Source organism: Urtica dioica, chromosome 8 (genome assembly GCF_054948205.1).
Source record: "Urtica dioica subsp. dioica isolate 48M chromosome 8, U.dioica_male_clone48M_v1_H2, whole genome shotgun sequence".
Taxonomy (NCBI): domain Eukaryota; kingdom Viridiplantae; phylum Streptophyta; class Magnoliopsida; order Rosales; family Urticaceae; genus Urtica; species Urtica dioica.
This window is the reverse complement of record NC_142763.1, coordinates 11242576-11260349: the sequence shown is the minus strand read 5'-3', so window position 1 is coordinate 11260349 and position 17774 is coordinate 11242576. Positions and strand designations below refer to the sequence as shown.

Genomic DNA, 17774 nt, shown 5'->3' with positions numbered 1-17774 from the left:
TAGTTTGTCTTTTTTTTTTTTCTTTGTTTGATATAAATGATAGAAGTTATTGTTTTAGTACGTGTTTTCTTTTATATCTTAATATTTTGGATCTGAATGGAAGTTATTTATACCTTTTTTTTTATTATTTGTAATCCCAATTTCTATTTATATTATATATATATATATATATATATATATATATATATATATATAAAGTAGAAGAAAAACCTCAACTCACAACACTATTCATTGAACATTGTTTTTTTAGAACTTATTTTTATAATTAAAAAAAAAATTAGACCCTAAACACAAGTAGTTCATTCGTACCGAATTTTTTTTTAATCAGAAAGATAAAAATATCTCCAAAAATCTTTAAATATATTTGTTTTCAAACCTAAATATTTCTAGACATGTCTCTATATATTTTTTCTTCCAAATTAAAATATATTAATTATTCTACGGCAACGCGCGGGGTCCCTAAGCGACTCTGTAAGATCGGGTGTCCCTTAAGCAGAAAGTGATGCCCGGTTACACTGTAAGATCTAACGTGGCACCTACGTGGAGCGTCGCTTTACTCTAAGCGACTCTTAAACGTTTGAACGTCGCTAACATATGCGTCGCTCAAAAAACGACGTCTTAAATATATTGCGACACTTTTTGAGTGACGCTTATTAGATGTTTTGTAGTAGATCCCTGTCTTTCGAGGTCACAGAATATTAGAGGTTCATTCTCATTAGATTTATGACGCACTGGATTCAAATTTGATGACCAATGACAATCCTTTGTTGCACAGTTGTGGGAGAAGAATAGCCCCTCAAAACGCTGGCGGAGCCAAAATTCAAACTCAGGGGCACATTTGATAAAATATAAATTAAAAAAAAAATCAGGGGATAATGAAAATAGGACTAAAAATAAGAAGCGAGTATTAGAAGCACAATACTCACTTCTTATTTTTTTTATATATCTTTTATTTAATTTTATCTCTAAGTTGCAGCGGACATTTTGGAGAGATATTTCGCTACTGAGATAGTTGAATAACTTTTGTTACGTTCTCATTTCCTCACAGAAATAACACATGAGATTTTTTCAATAATAACGGTTCACTACGTATCACAAAAGTATGTGAATGTTACTTTTCTTGTACTTGAAAATAAATTGATTTCCGCTCCGTCTTTAACTGAGAAACCATAACAAGATGACTATTTAGTAGTTTACGTACACAAACACAAACCATGCAAGGTCCAAAACTGTTAGTCCAAGAAATAGCTGATAGGTGAAAAATCACAGGCGTTAAAGATCACCAGCTATTAAAAGGATCGATCTCATATTTCTCAATATATTATGAAAAAACATAAGATGTTAGATTTGCAAAATAACAAATAAGAAAAAATGATACAATACTATAGTCATTTGAAAGTTATAATTAGCATAATAGCTAAGCGTCAAGTTTTCAATATATAAAACAACTAAAAATTTATCACTTTCAATTTTTTTAATTATATGGTCTAAAATATTATTGAAATCTGAAAATTACATTTTGGCAATTTTACAAATTTTAGATATATATTGATTATTTTGCAAATCCTTTAATTTCAATTGGCTATTTAGCTATAACACTCAAATAATTCAAAGTTTTAAATTATTAAATAGCTAATTTTGATGATGCAAGCAATTAAATAAAATATTTGATATCGATTTATCCAATTTTCTGTTAAGTTGTTATTTAAATAAATAAAAAATAAAAAAATTTAAATAAGTTTTCATCGTTTTAACAACATTTAATTTTAAGGTCAGTGATTAAAGAATTTCGGATCTCGTTGTCAACTGTTATTTTCCAAAATCAAGGATAGACAAAGGTAATTTTTTCCTTGAATTAGCTTAATGACTCAGATAGGACTATAAATAGCCAATGACGTCAGCACCATTAATGCTTTATATAATAAGAAGCTTATATGCACAATCGACACAAACTACTCCTACCCATCTAACGTAAAAAGAAAGAAAGAAAGAAAAGAAATGAAGATACTCCGATCTTTTTTCTTGATGGTTCTCATTGCCACCATATTTTCCCTATTCTCAACATCGGCCTCAGCCAGACCTTCAGGTTTTACTTAATATGTTTAGATTTCACAATTATTATCTTATTTTTATTTTTATATATAATGAACGCATGGAATTATATGGTATAATTTTCTGTTGGCAGGTATGGTGTATATGAGAGAGCTAAGAGCTCGAGTGTCTGCTCCGCCACCTCCAGCTAGGAATAATCGTAACGAAGGATGGCCTTGATCAGAATATTATTGTATCGTTGAACTAATTTCAATATCAACGATAACACTACAAATTATATATATGTCGAACTATATATAATAACGGATCTCAAATGCTATAGTTTTGAGAATCTACATGTTTATGTAATCATTTGTGTAAGCGCTATATATTATCACTGAATCTAATACATGGTTTGCATTATATATAAGATGTCCTTGACATGGTTGCACGAAATTTGTTGCAGGTTGCAGGATTACAATAGCTCTCTAAACAATGGAAATATAATTTTTTTTTAAATTCAGGGATTAGTAATAATTTTTTTGGGGGGCATATATGAACAAAATCATATAATTTTAGGCATATATGAAAAAAATTATCTTCCTGGGTGGACACGTGGCGATCTCTTCTTGACAGTAGTGGCGAGTTGGGCTCACCTCGGAACGGTGTACGCTACACTTTCGAAACATTCAAAGTCAACTATATGAGTAATTAGTAGTTTACGTACACAAGCACAAACCATGCAACGTCCAAACTGTAGTCCAAGAAATAGCTTGATAGGTCAAACAATAAACTATATCCGAGGACGGGCCGTGTTCCGGAACCTTCCAGTACGGTCTGTCGTCGTTCTCATCGTCGTTTCTAATGTTGTAAAACGACTCAGATACCAATAAGAGCCACAGGCACATCTTAAGAACTAGTGACTTTTAAATGATGGTGGCGTCATAATTTTCCTCGATATACAAATAAAAATATTTTAACATTATTATTAATAAATAATAGTGGTTTAACTAAATAGCCAACTAAATTCATTCTTTTTTAAATTGGGCAACGTCACGTCTCCGACGACTTTGATGGATTTGATTGCCACGCGCATTGAATCGCGTGGAAGGCATTGGGCCAAGTAGACTGTGTACTTGATTAAAGCGTATCTCTGCTTCTTCTACTAGTCCCACTCCCGTGAGTATATTTATTTACTCATCTATATTTATCCGAGAAATTGTTAATTTGTCATCAATTTTATAACATTTTTCCACTTTCCACTAAAATGTTAATTTTTCCTAAAATTTTATCATCTATGTCAACAATGTTGACATCTATGTTTGCTCTTCACTATTAGATGTCAACATTGTTGACATAAATGTCAATATTGTTGACATAGAGGTGGTATTTTGGGAAAAATTAGTCTTTTGATGGAAAATGAGAAAATATTACGAAACTGGTGGTAAATTAAGCAATTTCTCAATTTATCCGAACTTCGGATTCTATTTTGGCCCTCTATAAAGACATGAGAAATGTTTTAAGGAATTTAAAAAATAACTTGGTTTTTTCTTTTAAAAAAAAAACAATAACTTGGTTTTGGCTGCAATAAACCCTGAAAAGTCGCATTTTATCAGTTGAATTTTTATTTTCCGCAGATTTGAGCTCTGAATTCATATTTTGTCGTAATTCAAAAGCACTTGATTCTAATCGCATACCTTCAACATTAGCGATCAGTGAAAAAACTTCAGTTCCAAACACCATATGTAGCTTGTAATTTGTGACCTATCACTACTGGAAGTCCTATCTTCTTCAAATCGACCGAGACGGAGATGGCAGAACTCAATGTCGGATATATTGATAGTTTTGTATATATATATATATATATATATATATATATATATATATATATATATATATATATATATATATATATTGAGTACATCGATATATACACAAGAGTTTAACCACAAGCCAATTAGCTTTGACAGTTACATGTAACAACGTCTAAATAACTAAGTCTAGTAATCAGCTGAGGCTTGACCACATGCATGCTGAGTCAACTGCCACCTGTACTGCTGATGTGGAATTAGTCAACTGCACCCATTAATTTGCCTTTTTGTTTCTTTGTGGTTTAAACAAATTCATTTGACATCGTCATCAATGTTAATTCTGCTTTCCTTAACCTAAATATACATTTAAAATTGGTTTGCTAACGATACTTTTGCGGAAGAGAAGAAAATGACATAACGAAAGGATTCAACCGAATTAGTTAAATTGTTCATTAGGAATATTGACTATGCCCCGGTCGTGCTTATCCAATTTGTTATGACGTTTAATTAATTAACAAAGGCCATGTATCAAACATATTTCTAGATTTAGACTGTAATAAATTTACGGGTTTTGCTGCTTCCTAGCTAGGTCACCGTTATGGTTATTATTCAATATTAATTTCTTCTACATATGTACATATGTTTTAATCAATTAATATTTTTTCTCTTCAACGACATTGTGTAACTGATGAAGTTGAAAATTGAGTAGTTTAATTCCATATTAAATTCACTGCTTTTGGAACATATTAGACTTATCCTTTAGAATCCCCTTCAGAGTTGCTATACACAGTAAACATGTAACATCTTTTGCAAATTAAACACTCAATACACAACATATATTAACATTTAGAACCGGTTTACGCAAAAATATCTATGCTTAAATGAAATTACATGTTTACACAATTTTTGTCAATTTTAGTTTCAGAAGTTATATAACGCCACAAAAAATTAAAACGTCGTTGGATACAAATATATGTGACAGTTAAACTAAAGATTTGGTTACCTATTTTATCCCATTTTTTTGTTTAATCGGTTATTAAAAAAAAACAAAAAAAACAAAACTTATTTAAATAAATATTTTTCGTTTAAATACATCTACTTTTGAGACGAGTGATTAAAGAATTTCGGGTGTTGTTGTCAACTGTTATTTTCCATAAATAATGATATAAGAAGAAAGGTTAATTTGTCCTAAAATTGGAGTTATTGACTGCGATGAGACCATAATTAGCCAATAAGTCAAACAGCATTAATGCTTTATAAATAAGAAGCTTATACGCACAATAAAGACACAGTACTCCTAAGCATCTCAAGTAAAAAAGAAAAAAAAAATGAAGATACTCCGATCATTTTTCTTGATGGTTCTCATTGCCACCATCTTTTCCCTCTTCTCAACATCGGCCATAGCCAGGCCTTCAGGTTTTTTTCGAGCAGTTTGAATTTCACAGTTCTTTCTCTTTATTGCTCTTTTATTTTATTTTTTAATAATTAATCAAGGGAGTTATATGGTATAACTTATTGTTTTCACTTTGCAGGTATGAGAGAACTAAGAGCTGGAGTGGCTTCTCCACCACCTCCAGCTAAGGCTGGTAGACGTAATCCTGGATCGCCGTGATCAGAATATTATATAGTTGACTAATATCAATATCAACAATAACGGATTATATATATGTTGACTTATAATAACGGATCTCAAACGTTCTGGAATTTTGAGATTCTATGTTTATGTAATCATTTGTGTAAGAGCTATTATCACTGAATCTAATACATTTGGACCAACCAAACTCTCACCAATCCCTACGAATATATCAGTTTTATTTTGTTTATGTTAATTATACATTCATGCGATACGAATAGGTATTTTAGCGCCCAAATAGATATGTTTTAGCTAATTAGTCAATTGAGACCAATGAATTATTTGAAAAATACTCGAAGTTTGTCTAAATTAAATAAATAAAAATCTATCAGTGTGCTGAAGAACATATCGAAGTCTTCAAAGAAAAAGAAGTAGGCAAAAAAATTCATGAGCAAAACTATTCGTTAAGTTGCCAAAAGGATATAACTGTTATTTTCTCTTATATTTATAAGATTAATTATGTACTGCCAGGTTTATCTTAAAAACAATTACGAAATGTTTGATAGCACGCCGTCAATGTATATTTTTACGTTGTAAAACCATGCACGTGCTGTCACGAGTTTTCGAGATATATAAAAGCTAATGAAAATGATCAATCTTACTGTAACTAACATATGATTGATCGAACGAAAGTACGAAGACAAAAAATCTTCCTGGGTGGACACGTGGCGATCTCTTCCTTGACCGTTGTGGCGAGTTGGGCTCACCTCGGAATTGGGCCTTGGTCTCAGTTACTTTTTGTCCTAAATCGATGTGGGCTTAGATTAATTGAGCCGTTTTTGGGCCTTCGTTCCAATATATTAGGTTTAATAGGTGAGGAGCTCTTTTTTTTTTTTTTTTTTTTCATTCTTCTATAATATTCGTAAAATCCTTTACCAACTTGATACAAAGAAAAAAAAAATCAAACTAATTAGAATAGTCCTAAGAAGAAAATACAGGTCAATTTTAAGTAATTAAAAACCTATTTGGTATCACTTTCATTTTCTTTTCTTTTTTTCTCTCTGAAAAAAGTAATGAAATGTTGTAAAAATGCGTTAGGTAATTCTGGCTAGTATTGTCGTTATGATTTATTTATAGAAAATGTTATATTATTTTTATTTAGTCATAGAAAATTACAATTTTGAGAAAAGAAAATAATAAACTATGTGAAAGAGCCTAAAAGTTACCCTCAATTAAAATAAAATGTATTTGTAGCTTCATTTCCTTTAGTTTCTTTTGCATTGACCGCTCGGGAGTCAAATTCCCGTCGGCTCTTTAAATGGGCGATGTAGTTTGCTATTAGCAGGTTTTGTAATCTCGGGGAGTTCCACCCCTTGCGCGGACCATGTTATTAGCTGAAGCTAGTTGTTGTATGAATCTCTCTCTCTTTTTTTTTTAAGATTATTTTTTTCCAATTTATACAAGTTTCCAGATTACTTTTGGCCTTATTAGTTATATTCCTGGTCTGATTTTATATTTATACCCATTTCTTCATCATAAATCTTAAAAATCTTCTAATTGAAATTTCCAATTTTTTAATACTCTCATTCATCTAATTATCCACGTTTTCCCCATCCTCTTTTTTTTTTTTTTGGTTTCATTCCTATTTCATTGCTTTTATAAATTTCCTTCACAACAGATGATATATTAATTGCACCCATAAATTGGATTAATTTGATACAGAACAAACCAAGAAAAAAAAAATTGTACATGTACACATAGAGGAACGTAGTATTAACAATAGAGCACAAGGCAATATGATCACCTCGGTTCCAAGTCTGTAATAGAAGCACTTACGAAAAGGCTTTCCTTCTCTTGCCGGGAAGAAGTTGTTGGGTCGTGTCGAGGTTGGAAAACAAGTGTCGCTCGCTTTGGAGACGGAAGAATCAAGCTGCGATTTGAAATCATGGAAAGAACATCAGTCATGTTTGGTCTGTCTGATGCGTTGTCTTGTACGCACAACAATCCCATATGAACACACCTCGCGACTTGCTTTCCCGTGGAGTGATCGGATAGCGCTGGATCCACGATACCCATATTTTTACCATTTTCCCAAAAATCCCATGCCTGCTTGAAAGGATGTCTTTAGAACTCTAATAATCAATACATTTTTTTGGGAAGAAAAAAAAAACTCACATATCCTACTAAGTTCATGGGACGATCCGGGTTGAAAACGAAGTTGTTTCTCCGGCCACATATGATCTCGAGCATCAACACTCCAAAGCTATAAACGTCGGACTTTTCCGAGAATTTTCCCTCCATTACGTATTCGGGTGGCATGTAACCACTTGAGCATTTTAATAAGAATTAATTAGCTCCGAAGGATTTTCATCATTTTATTTGAAGGAAACGTATAACATAAGGCCTATCACTTACTACGTTCCGACAATTCTGTTTGTGTTAGCCTCTGACTCGTTTCGGCCGAATATCCTGGCCATGCCAAAGTCGAGATTTTGGTGTTCATGTGTTCATCGAGGAGGATGTTACTCGCCTTAAGATCCCGGTGGATAATTTTGAGCCTTGAATATCTATGCAAATCGCAACAAGTTTTTGGTGTCATTTCCGGAGAACGAACCCGGGTCACCCGCGTGACAGGTGGGAATACTTACCACTATACTACAACGACATGATATTGTAATGCCTAAGCATTAGAGATGAGTTTGTTTTGTTCATGAACTACTAGGTGAGAAAGGTATAGTTGCCACATTTGACCCGAATAATGTATGTCTCGACCCTTTAGGTGACCTTGGATAGTAACTTGACCGATCACTTGATTGAAAACACCCACAACACACTAGAACCTTCTCTAATTCCTAATCGAGGCGAAATAAAATACACACTAATCTAAGTTGAAATGAAATAAGCATTAGGATAAGCCACGTTTACCTAAAAAGTCGACCCGATCATGGATATCAATTAGAACCCTTCCAGAAAAGGCAAAACATGACCCATCTCGTTCTAAGTCAGTAAAAGAGTCTAGCCAAAGAAGACATTCCCACAAAGAACCCGTTGAGCTAGCTTGGACATCATTGCTTATCACTATCATATGTGTTGACTTGTTTGTTGAATGATTCTCCGAGTCCAAGTAAAAGATGTAAAAAACTCGTTAAACACCGTCGTCGTTTTTTTATTCGTTCATAAAAAAGGGGGAAATAAATAAATAAACAAAAATAACGCACTGAAACGCTTATTTCTAACGTATGTCGAGTTTGTTGACAGTGTTTAAATGAGTTAATTTTAACTCGGAGGAGAGTTTAGCATGAGTCTAAGGAAGTGTTTAGCGACCCTTGCTACACTACTAGAAATATGACATTTAGCGACGGAAGTATTAGCGACGACTAAATCGTCGCTAATCAACCTTTTAGCGACGATAATTCCGTCGCTAATTATTTGGTGCCAAAACTTCTAAAGTTTGACGGCAAAGATAATTAGCGACGAATTTATCGTCGCTAAGTTCGCGGGGAAACAATTAGCGACGATTAAATCGTCGCTAATAGTTTGGAATTAATTTCGAAATTTAACGAAATTCAAAGAGGGAAAAATCCCCCCAAAATAATTTAAATGAAATGATTTAGCGACGATTTTATCATCGCTAAATGTATAAAAAATCTATTAGCGACGAGTAAATCGTCGCTAAATGCCTGGTTTATGAACTGAAAATTTAAGTTCATTTAGCTACGAATTTTAAACATTTAGCGACGAGTTAATCGTCGGTAAATGTCTTTAAATACCAGGTCGCGTATCAGTTCCCTCATTCGCTCCCAAACCCTAAAATCGAATTTTTTCTCTCTGTTTTCTCCTCCTCCGCCGTGTGTCGCCGACGCCGTCGACGCCGATCGCTACCTCCCCGGTAAGTCTCTCTCTCCTCACTTCTCTCTCTCTCCTCACATCTCTCTCTCTCCTCACATCTCTCTCTCTCTCCTCACATCTCTCTCCTGTCTGCAGCTCCGCCGCCGCTCCACCACCGACGCCGTCCTCGTCCTCGTCCGCCCCGGTCCGGCAGCTTGCGCTGCTCTTCCTCGTCCTCGTCCACTGTCCTCTACTCCCCGGTAAGTTTTTTTTTTTTTTTTATAACTTTATATATATATATTAGTTATTTATATAATTAATATATTAGTTATATATATTAGTTATTTATATATATATATATATATATAACTTTATATAAATAAATGGAATTGTATTAATTAGTATATAGTTATTTATATTAGGTAATTTAAATTATTTAAATTAGTTATAAATAAATGGAATCGTATGAATTAGTTATAAAAATTGTGATATTATGCTTATTTTGGTGTTATAAATATTTTTATATATAAGTTATATTTTATATAATTACATAATTTAGTATATAGATATAAGTATTTATATAATTAGTTATAATTATATAGGATATAAGTATTTACATAATTAGTTATATATATAATTAGTTATAATTATATATATAATTATTTAGGATATAAGTATTTAGGATATAATTTAGTATATAATTTAGTATTTAGGATTTAATTACGATATAATTTAGGATGTTTGATAATTTAAAATTGTAAATTAGGATTAGAGATTAATTATGTATATAAGTATAGTAGATTAGAGATTAATAAATTAGGAAATGTAATTTTGTTAATTACGATTAGAAAATTTAAAATTGTTTAAGTTTGTGTAGTTTATGTATGAATTAATGAATTAAAGGTAGTTTAACGAATTAGTTTAAAGGTAATTACTAACCGATTCTCTAAAGGTAACAAACTTAAATTAATGAATTAGTTTAACGAAAATTAGGTAGTTTATGTGAAATTAATTAATTGGTTATGGATTGAAATTGAAATTGGATTTAATTTTTGTTAGAAATGACTAAAAATGTGAAATTAATTAGTTGTTTATAGATTTAAAAATGATCGAACCACTGAGGTTGGATTTATTGTTAGTTTTAGGATGTTTCTATGCAGATTTTAAAGTTAAAGGCTGATGCCGGGTTGTTAAGTTTATAGGGGAGGTTCTGCCGAAGGCGGCTACAGGAGCTGGAGGCAGCGGAGGCGGGGATGACTTCTTAGCCCGTCTCCCGAATTATTGCCAGTCGGCGCCCGTACGTGATGGCGTCGAAGAAGAAGACGAGCATATCGAACCGGCCGTGCGTGGGCCGACGGTCGGGATTCGATCTGAGCGTGCACGGCGCCCCGGGGTGAAGGAAGTCGTCGTTTATAACGAGGAGTTTCAGTCGTTCTTGCAGCCAGAGCGCGAGATGGATCCGGATCTCGCGATGTTCGCGAACACGCTCGGGTTGGTCGTCCGAGACAAGATCTCGCCTACGGTCCCAAGGTGGACGAATGCGAACGTGGGGCCGGCGAAGGAGGCCGAGATCCGAGCAGCGATTCGAGACAAGTACGACATTCGAGTCGATGGTGATGCAACCGGGAAGAAGAAGGCGATTGTCGATGCGGCAATCATTCGAGACGCGAAGACTCGTCTTCGCGATTGGAGGCATACCTTGCGGTCATGGTTCGACATCGACTGCAAGAGCAGCGTACAGGTGGCGCGGTCGCTGAAACCGAGGACCGTTAAGCTCGACACTGAATGGGAGACGCTGATACAACGATATACGAGCGATGAATTTAAGGTAATCAAATCATTTACGTTAAATATGTGTTTACCCTTTTATTAAACGATTTGTTCTTTACATGTACGGTTACTTATATTACAGGCCATTCAAGCGAAGAACAAGGCGAATCGCGCGAAGAAGAAGACGAAGACTCGACAGGGGACGATTGGGTTCTCGACCCACCGCATGAAGAACGTAAGTTTTATGTTTAGATGATACATCAAATCGTTAAAATTATCTAACACTTGAAGTTTTGTTTACATGCAGAAGAGCGTCGAGACACGCGCTTTCGAGAGCTTGTTTGCGAACTACAAGCGCCAACATCAGTCCGACAAGTCCGAATGGCTGACTCCTGAAGCCTCCGCAAGTTATGTAAGTTTACATTTATTTTTCTTATTTTTCGATTAATATATACTAACTAGTTAATTATATCAGGATCGACTGGTTGCTAGGTTCAACACGTTGCGAGCGGAGGCTGAGCACTAAGGAGCGGACGTTGATATTTCCGTTCTAGAGCAGCAAGCGATCCGCGATATTATGGGTTCGCGGACTGATCACTTGACCGGCGTCGGACGTTTGGTGCCACAGGGAGCACGGATGGCTGCTGAAGTCGCCGAAGTCTACGGTCCGGAGGCTGGGACGTCGCAACCAGGATATGTCTCGCATGAGGTGTTGACATCGACCCTCGCCGCGTTCGCCGAGACAATACAGAGTCAGGTGCCCGGCCTCAACCTTAGCTCCTTCATGTCCTAATTTCCGCAGAGTTCGCAGCAGGCTCCGTCATCCCACAGCAAGCAGACTCCGACGGCCGGCGTCCACACTCCGACGCCCGACGTCCACACTCCGACGGGCGGCCAGCAGAGGACTCCCGACGCCAGCCAGTAGACGACGCCCGGCGGACCAAGTCAGTCTACTCCGACGCCGCAGCCTGCAGAACTTCAGCGCCAGCAAAAGAGCGTTTCACGTCGAGGAGGAGGAAAACGAGCGGCGGGACGACAAAGCAAACGTCGCGAGTAGTGTTTTATTAGAAATTTTGTGTATAGTAGATTATTATTTACATATTTCTCGATAACCGAAAACGTACGTAATCGGATTTTATATATTTCTTGATTTGGATAATATAATTTAGTTTTTATTTGATTTTTCATTTTAGAATTTCATAAACAAAAAACCATAAAAAATAAATAATTAACGACGAAAAAAATAAAAAATAATAATAATAATAATAATTAGCGATGACAAAGTTGTCGCTAAATATTATTACACAGAAGTAATTAGCGACGACTTTGTCGTCGCTAATTTCCTGTTTCAAAATGGAAAAAAACTTCTCGTCACGACATTTAGGGACGACATTATCGTCGCTAATATCGTCGGTAAATATTTAGCGACGAAAAAATCGTCGCTAAATAGATTTAGGCACGCATATTTAGCGACGATTATTATCGTCGCTAAAGAGATTTAGCGACGATTTCGGGGTTTTTAGCGACGAAATAAATCGTCGGTAAATGTCGTATTTGTTGTAGTGCTAGTTTAACCATGAGCCGTTCATTATCCGTATCTGCCCGTGACCCAAGCCTAACATTACAAGCCTTAAAGACTTACCGATTGACTGGAAATGATGTGTGTAAATTAGTGGAGACTAAGGGAGAAGATGGGGCATATGAGTGTATGTTGAGCAGAAATTCACAAATTAAGCATTAGGTGTGTTTATTGAGAGGGGTTGGAAGAGTCACGAAGCCTTGGGAGTCGAGAGTGAGCGAGACGCAAAAGTATTGAAAAAATGGTCAAGGTAACTCGAGCTTGTGATTTTTCTTTCAAATTTAGTAGTTGACTTGAAGTTTAAAATCATGAACTCTCACTTGTATGTAAGTCGACACATTATGGTTGAGGCACGCGATTATCGGTCGATGCATGAAACATCAAACTTTACCATCGTTTAGGTTTATTGTTTTGAGGAATTTTGTTTTATTTTATCGCTCGAGGACTAGCGACAATTCAAGTTTAGGGGTATTTGATAAACGCATTCTAAACGTGTTTGTTAATACTCTAGACGACAAAACGACGCTAGTTTACGAGCGTTTAGATAGTGTTTTGGAGTTTTTCCTATATTTTCAGAGTTTAGGACTTCATGGTGGCATTTGGAACATACGAGGAGGACGGGGCAGTCTCAAGGAGCGCAGAACAATTTTCGGATCACAATTCCGACACCCGGAGCTCAAGATTGGTGGTTCAGTGAACCACCCTCATTTGGGCGCTGCACAGACTTCACAGAGTCTTGTGCGTTCTCCTGTGCATTTCTTGTGCGGCGCATACCTGCCCAGATTTGGCATGTGCGACGCACATAAAGTCCTGTGCGGCGCACACCCCCGAAGATAGCAGATCCGACTTGTGTTATTAAATGTATTTCGAGCCGTCGGATCTTATTCGATGGCCCATATGAGCTCCGAAAAACCTAGGATACCTATAAAAACACTTCTGTTTATTCATAAACATCATCTTTTCATTAGGTTTTAGTTTTGGCCTTATTATTTTCGGTTGAAAAAGCTCGGGGGAGACGAAGCGTTCAGAGAAGATCATCATCATCACCGTCTCGTTTCCATCATTCACGGTTTTTATCTCTATTCTCTGAATCTTTTGAACTCCCGTTGTTATAATTTAATTTAGATTTCTTATTCATTATCGTGAGTTCTCTATATTCATCTTCTTTGGTTATTCTCCGTTCAATCATGCACTAACTTCATTAAGGACTATGGTGTAGCAAGTTAGGAATATGATTATGGATTCATGCATGCTTGTTAATTAATATTCATATGCTCTATCATGTTTATTTAAATTAATTCTGTGTTTAATGCTTGAATGTGATTCGCTACATCGTTCATGATATTTGGATTGATTCAATGCTCGGTGGAGATTAGGTTAGTCGTGCAAAAGTATTAATTTACCGTAATACATTCCTAGGTTAGGGATAGCTAGACTGTTACAGAGTTGTTTGAACGTTCTTATTTTTAACGCTAACCGTTCTTTTTAGGGGTTGAGATCAAGAGAAGATATCCCAGCATAGGTTTAGATTTTTAGATGTTCGATAGAAATCTATGATTATCATTATCGTGAACGTGATTAATGAACTAAGAGCGTGTGTTTTTTGTGTTTTATTTATGAGAATCCAAACCGTAGGAATAACTTGTGAAACCATAGTTCTTTCATTCTCATTATTGTCAACAACTCTATTTTTAACCACTTTTATTTTATTGTTTGAATTTGTCACAATCACAATCACCGCAATCTTCAAGTTCATTTCGTGCTAGTTAGTCTTGTCAATTAATTAAACGTTGTTCTCGTGGGATCGATACTCGTACTTCATATACACTTTACTATTCGGGCGACACATACCCTTGGGTGTGCGTAAAAATCGCAACAGTCGCTCAAAAAACGACGCCCAAAATATATTGCGACACTTTTTGAGTGACCCTTATTAGACATTTTGTAGTAGATCCCTTTCTTTCGAGGTCACATAATATATAATATAAGAGGTTCATTCTCATTAGATTCATGACGCACTGGATTCAAATTTGATGACCAATGACAATCCTTTGTTGCACAGTTGTGGGTGAAGAATAGCCCCACAAAACGATGGCGGAGCCAAAATTCAAACTCAGGGGCACATTTGATAAAATATAAATATTAAAAAAAAAATCCAGGGGTTAGTAAGAATTAATACAGTTTTAAAGTTCAGAGGAACATATAAATAAATATAATGAAAATAGGACTAAAAATAAGAAGCGAGTATTAGAAACACAATACTCACTTGTTATTTTTTTTTATGTATATTTAATTTAATTTTATCTCTAAGTTGCAGCGGACATTTTGGAGAGATATTTCGCTACTGAGATAGTTGAATAACTTTTGTTGCGTTCTCATTTCCTCACAACAATAACACATGAGATTTTTTCAATAATAACGGTTCACTACGTATCACAATCACATGTGAATGTTACTTTTCTTGTACTTGAAAATAAATTGATTTCCGCTCCATCTTTAACTGAGAAACCATAACTAGATGTGACTATTTAGTAGTTTACGTACACAAACACAAACCATGCAACGTCCAAACTGTAATTCAAGAAATAGCTGATAGGTGAAACAATGAAGTATATCCAAAACGTAAGCAGAAAAATAACTTATGTCTGAATGAAAAAGAGAATAAAAAGCCTTCAAAATAAAACACCCAAAAATGGTGAGAATCAACACATTTAGTTGTGACTCCAACTCGGCCTTCAACTCAGTACCCCGGCCGCCGTGTCACGAGCTCCAACTCGCTCATCAAAAACCGGCTCGAGCTTGAATCTCTCTCTGTCCAACTCCCACGAAACAACCCTTCTCGCGTTTCCAACGCTAGCCCTAACCTTCTCTCCGGGACCGATATTGAACTCGTTGAGCCGCCTTTCCACTCCCGGGATTCCCTTCCTCAGAATCTTCTCTATCCAAAAACCGGAATCTTTATTCTCGGAGAAGAACCGATGGCCGAGCAAATCCTCCGCGGAGGGTCGCTTGGACGGGTCTCGGTCGAGGCAAGAAGCGACCATGTCTTTAAAATCCTCCGAGAAACTATTCTCCGACCCGACGGCCTTGTTCTTGTAACACTCTTCGCACTCCAACGACCACCCGAACCGCTTTCTGATGCGAAACCGCAATGGCTCCGACACTCCGGCGAGTGAAGCCGGCGAAAGAGGCGGTCCTCCGTGAGCCAACTCCATGGCCGTCACGCCGAACGCCCACACATCCGACTCGGCACCGCTCTCCGCCGGAACCTTCCAGTACGGCCTGTCGTCGTTCTCGTCGACGTTTCTAGCGTTGTAGAAGGACTCGGAAACCCCGAGATCGGCGAGCTTGACAATTCGAGTTCTGGTCCCGACGATGATGTTCCCGGGCTTGATGTCGCCGTGGGAGATTCCGCGTCTGTGGAGATACGCCACTGCAGAGAGGACTCGTTTCAGTACAGCGGCGACGCAGCGCTCGGAGAGGAATTGTGGGGAGAGGAAGGGTATTATGGTCCGCAAAGATCCGCCGGAGGAGAAGGGCGTGACGGCCCAGACGTGGTGGTCGTCGGCGAGAAAGAGACGGAAGAGTGTGAGGAGGTTTCGGTGGCGAAGAGAAGGGTCAAGATTGGGTAACGTCACGTCTCCGACGACTTTGATGGATTTGATTGCCACGCGCATTGAATCGCGTGGACGGCATCGGGCCAAGTAGACTGTGGCATCGGGGCTGGTGCTTATCAGCGAAAGCATTCTGTAAGCCTCTACGCTGTTTGTAGATGCGTATCTCTTCTTCTTCTTCTTCTTATTCTTCTTATTCTTCTTCTTCTTCTCATTCTTCGCCATTTTCTTGTTTCGATGTTCTTGAGGGTTTTCTTGAATGGAAAGAAGAGAGAAATGGGTTGTGAAGCTGTAAATATAAGGTGACGAGAAAAGGACTAGTGTACTTGACTAGAGCCACGTGTATATTTATTTACTCTCTCTGCTTCTGTTTTTGTACGCCAGCTAAGATCAGTTAATTAGTTACTCGTCTATATTCATCCGAACTTCGGATTCTATTTTGGCCCTCTATAAAGACATGAGATATGTTTTAAGGAATTTAAAAAATAACTTGGTTTTTTCTTAAAAAAAAAAACCAATAAATTGGTTTTGGCTGCAATAAGCCCTGAAAAGTCGCATCATAGCAGTTGAATTTTTATTTTCCGCTGATTTGAGCTCTGAATTTATATTTTGTCGTAATTCAAAACCTGGCCTAGCGGTGTTTACCGCTACTCCCGTCCCGCCCGAGCCCGGACTCCCGTTATTTGCCCAAACGGGAGTCCCGTCCCGTTAACTACCCGGACGGTAGCTGGATCCCGCCTAACGGGATCCGGACCCCGTTAGACGTAAAAAAAAAATTAAAAAAAAATGTTTTAAATGAAAGTAATAAAAGACTAATTTGAAAGGATTTTAAATAAGTGAGTAGAAAAAAAGAATAAAGAAGAATGTGAATTTAAAAATGGGTCTCCTAAAAAACCTCACCATCCCCTAAAAAGGTGCGACGGCGAGGAAAAAGAGCACCCATTTCCTCTTTAATTATTTGAAAATTTATCCCGGACAAGGGTCGGGATATCCCTCAGTTATACAAGTTAGTCTAACCATTTATGTTTACATTTGCGAAATCAACTTCAAAATCGTCAAGAATATCGAAGCACATGAATGTTTCTTGTGCTCAATTTCTATGTTGAATCCAATCCTTACCACACGTCAATGCTTCGACCATCTCCGGTTTCAAGCTACATCTTCTATCGTCGATGATGCGGCCCGCGCTACTAAAAGCCGCCTCAGATGACACGGTTGAAACAGGAATGGTGAGGATGTCTTGTGCCATAGATGACAAGACCGGGAACCTCCTCGCATTCTGTCTCCACCAAACCAATAGGTCGATGGCTTCGTCATCCGGTTTGACCAACTCGTTCCGATCGTACTCTTGGATTTCCGGATGGGACCGTGCGTCGGTTGCGCTCGACCTCGTCTGACTTGTCCCAGCTTCTTGTTGTTGAGGCGATGGGCTATAAGCGGGCGCGTTGACGAAGACATTCGTGTATTGGTGTCTTCTTGGATACTGCGTCTGTGATTGAGATGTTTGTGCTCGATATTGCGGTAGGAGTTTCTCCTCATATATCCTGAAAAGATCATAAAAAGCTTCC

At 36.9% G+C, this 17774-nt stretch overlaps 2 protein-coding genes and 1 pseudogene across 2 annotated transcripts; 1 reads left to right on the top strand and 2 right to left on the bottom strand.

Annotated features, from left to right (window-relative positions):
- Positions 1 to 7215: 7215 nt before the first annotated feature.
- On the bottom strand, positions 7216 to 7716 carry LOC149388078 (cysteine-rich receptor-like protein kinase 10 pseudogene; annotated as a pseudogene).
- Positions 7717 to 10647: 2931 nt separating this feature from the next.
- Positions 10648 to 13682, top strand: LOC149388077 (uncharacterized). Its single transcript, XM_089622356.1, has 4 exons — positions 10648 to 11071; positions 11156 to 11248; positions 13169 to 13404; positions 13598 to 13682. The coding sequence occupies exons 1-4, from the start codon at positions 10697 to 10699 to the stop codon at positions 13680 to 13682; spliced, it is 789 nt and encodes a 262-aa protein (XP_089478482.1). The 5' UTR covers positions 10648 to 10696.
- A 1645-nt stretch (positions 13683 to 15327) lies between these two features.
- On the bottom strand, positions 15328 to 16338 carry LOC149388076 (serine/threonine-protein kinase BLUS1-like). Its single transcript, XM_089622355.1, has one exon. The coding sequence runs from the start codon at positions 16336 to 16338 to the stop codon at positions 15328 to 15330; it is 1011 nt and encodes a 336-aa protein (XP_089478481.1).
- Between the last annotated feature and the right edge of the window lie 1436 nt (positions 16339 to 17774).

What these genes read in the sequence shown, in the direction of transcription:
- LOC149388077 (XM_089622356.1), top strand. Translation starts at nt 10,697, where the DNA reads ATGGATCCGGATCTCGCGATGTTCGCGAACACGCTCGGGTTGGTCGTC. An exon ending in CGACCCACCGCATGAAGAAC is followed by an intron (nt 11,249 to 13,168) that starts GTAAGTTTTATG and finishes CTATATTTTCAG; the next exon opens with AGTTTAGGACTTCATGGTGG. An exon ending in TGCGACGCACATAAAGTCCT is followed by an intron (nt 13,405 to 13,597) that starts GTGCGGCGCACA and finishes CGGTTGAAAAAG; the next exon opens with CTCGGGGGAGACGAAGCGTT.
- LOC149388076 (XM_089622355.1), bottom strand. Translation starts at nt 16,338, where the DNA reads ATGCTTTCGCTGATAAGCACCAGCCCCGATGCCACAGTCTACTTGGCC.